At 57.3% G+C, this 1,717-nt stretch overlaps 1 protein-coding gene across 1 annotated transcript; it reads left to right on the top strand.

Moving 5' to 3' along the window:
- Window positions 1-124: 124 nt before the first annotated feature.
- On the top strand, window positions 125-1,453 carry LOC104075817 (aspartate aminotransferase, mitochondrial-like). Its single transcript, XM_009576469.1, has 2 exons — window positions 125-324; window positions 817-1,453. Exons 1-2 carry the CDS (start codon window positions 193-195, stop codon window positions 937-939), a joined length of 255 nt encoding a protein of 84 aa, XP_009574764.1. The 5' UTR covers window positions 125-192; the 3' UTR covers window positions 940-1,453.
- Window positions 1,454-1,717: the final 264 nt, after the last annotated feature.

Raw genomic sequence — 1,717 nt, 5'->3', positions numbered from 1 at the left:
CCCGCTGGAGCTACACGTTCACGCTCTCTGGTCTCTGCTCATCTGCATCCCCCATGTTTGTGGGGTGTGAGGCCCTTCCAGGTGGAGAGGGTTGACTCCCAGTAGTTGGCGGGGGCGGGCAGCGTTGGTGCATCCCAGCCCTGCTCTGAGCGGTTCCTGGGTTGGCTTCTCAGGCTCGTGGAGGTGAAGAGCATGGCCGACCGGATCATCAGCATGCGGACTCAGCTGGTGTCCAACCTCAAGAAAGAGGGATCCTCCCACAACTGGCAGCACATCACTGACCAGATCGGCATGTTCTGCTTCACGGGGCTGAAGCCTGAGCAGGTAAACGCAGTTCCTGTGGTCTCAAGGTGTCGTTTGTGGTCCTTGTCAGCAAGATCTTGACTGCAGATGCCAGAATGAGCCCTCGTGGGCAGTTCTTCCTCCAGGAGGAACATCCTCCAAGCCTGCAGGACTGGAGCATCATGGGGACCCATGTCTTGCTCTGCTCCCTGCTGTGCTTGCAGAGGTTGAAAGCAGACGTAGCCTGCTTATCTGTCAAAGGAAGCAGTCAGTTGGTGCCGCTTTGAGGTGACCTTCCAGGTCAGCTCAAGTGAGGTGACTCTCCTGGCCGAACATCCGCAGGGTTTGTGGGTTGCCCGAGAACCGAGCAGCATCTCTCTTGGTTTACAGGGTGCACTGCTGGCTCTGCAGGTAGTGGGATGCCATGTCTGCTGGCTCCCAGTTCGCTTTCAGTTCTGGCAAGCTGGGTAAATTTGCACTCTGCTAAGAGAGCAGAGGTTGGCCTGCGGTTTGAACTCTGCTCTTTCACCCCAGGTGGAGCGGCTGATCAAGGAGTTCTCCATCTATATGACGAAGGACGGACGAATCTCTGTGGCAGGAGTTACATCGGGCAATGTAGGTTACCTGGCTCATGCCATCCATCAAGTCACAAAGTAAAGACAAAGGTGTGCTGGAGCTGGTGGCCTTCCCTTCTCCACCGGTCGAAGATGGGGAGGGAAAGGAAACGAGCAGAATACTTCCAACCACAGCACTTGACGCCGCTGCTGAATGTATCTTGTAGATGAGTTGTTGTAGAAGCCTAGTCAAAACCACCCTGCGTTGTGGAGCAGGGACATCGTTGCTGGCTCCCGCTCGCCACAGCCGTTCTCCCCTGCTGTCCATCCTTTGTCCATCAGCCCCAGCACCCATCTACACTGGAGGAAGCAAATGCTTAGCACTGCCATCCTACCAGCGTAGGCACCAAAGGCTTCCCCACACTCGTTTCTCCGCAAGAAGGCTTTGTGAGGCTGTTGGCCGCTGGCCCAAGCGGCAGCGGGCGAGGAGCTGGGTGGGCTGAGTGGGAGGGCTGCTCAGGTGTGCCCCTGCCACCTCCTCAGCTGGTCCCTGCTGCCAGCAGGCTCCATCCTCCTCATCCTCCGAGCCTGGGGCTGGGCAGCACCAAAGCTGCCCTCCCACAACCAGCTCTGAGGACTTTTCACTGCTAAAATCCGCTCCATCGTTGGCTTCACTCTTCCCATCTGGGAATCTCCTTTCAGGTGTAATTCACGGTGGCATTGGTGTATGGGGCGGACCCACGTCCCTCCTCTAAACCTGCCTGGTTCTCCTGACTGCACTCCCGTGCCCTGAGGTGAAACAATTTCTCGCCCCCCGCAACAAGAACCTCCTCTGAAAACTGCTCTCTCTTGGTCTCTGCCACTCTCCGTTCAGCAGCCCA

This window comes from Fulmarus glacialis, unplaced genomic scaffold (assembly GCF_000690835.1).
Source record: "Fulmarus glacialis isolate BGI_N327 unplaced genomic scaffold, ASM69083v1 scaffold41010, whole genome shotgun sequence".
Classification (NCBI taxonomy): Eukaryota; Metazoa; Chordata; class Aves; order Procellariiformes; family Procellariidae; genus Fulmarus; species Fulmarus glacialis.
Note: the sequence above shows the minus strand (reverse complement) of the source record. Positions and strands in the feature narration are given on the sequence as shown.

Coding starts and splice junctions, on each gene's coding strand:
- LOC104075817 (XM_009576469.1), top strand. CDS start 193: ATGGCCGACCGGATCATCAGCATGCGGACTCAGCTGGTGTCCAACCTC. Junction 325..816: donor CGGGGCTGAAGCCTGAGCAG/GTAAACGCAGTT, acceptor CTTTCACCCCAG/GTGGAGCGGCTGATCAAGGA.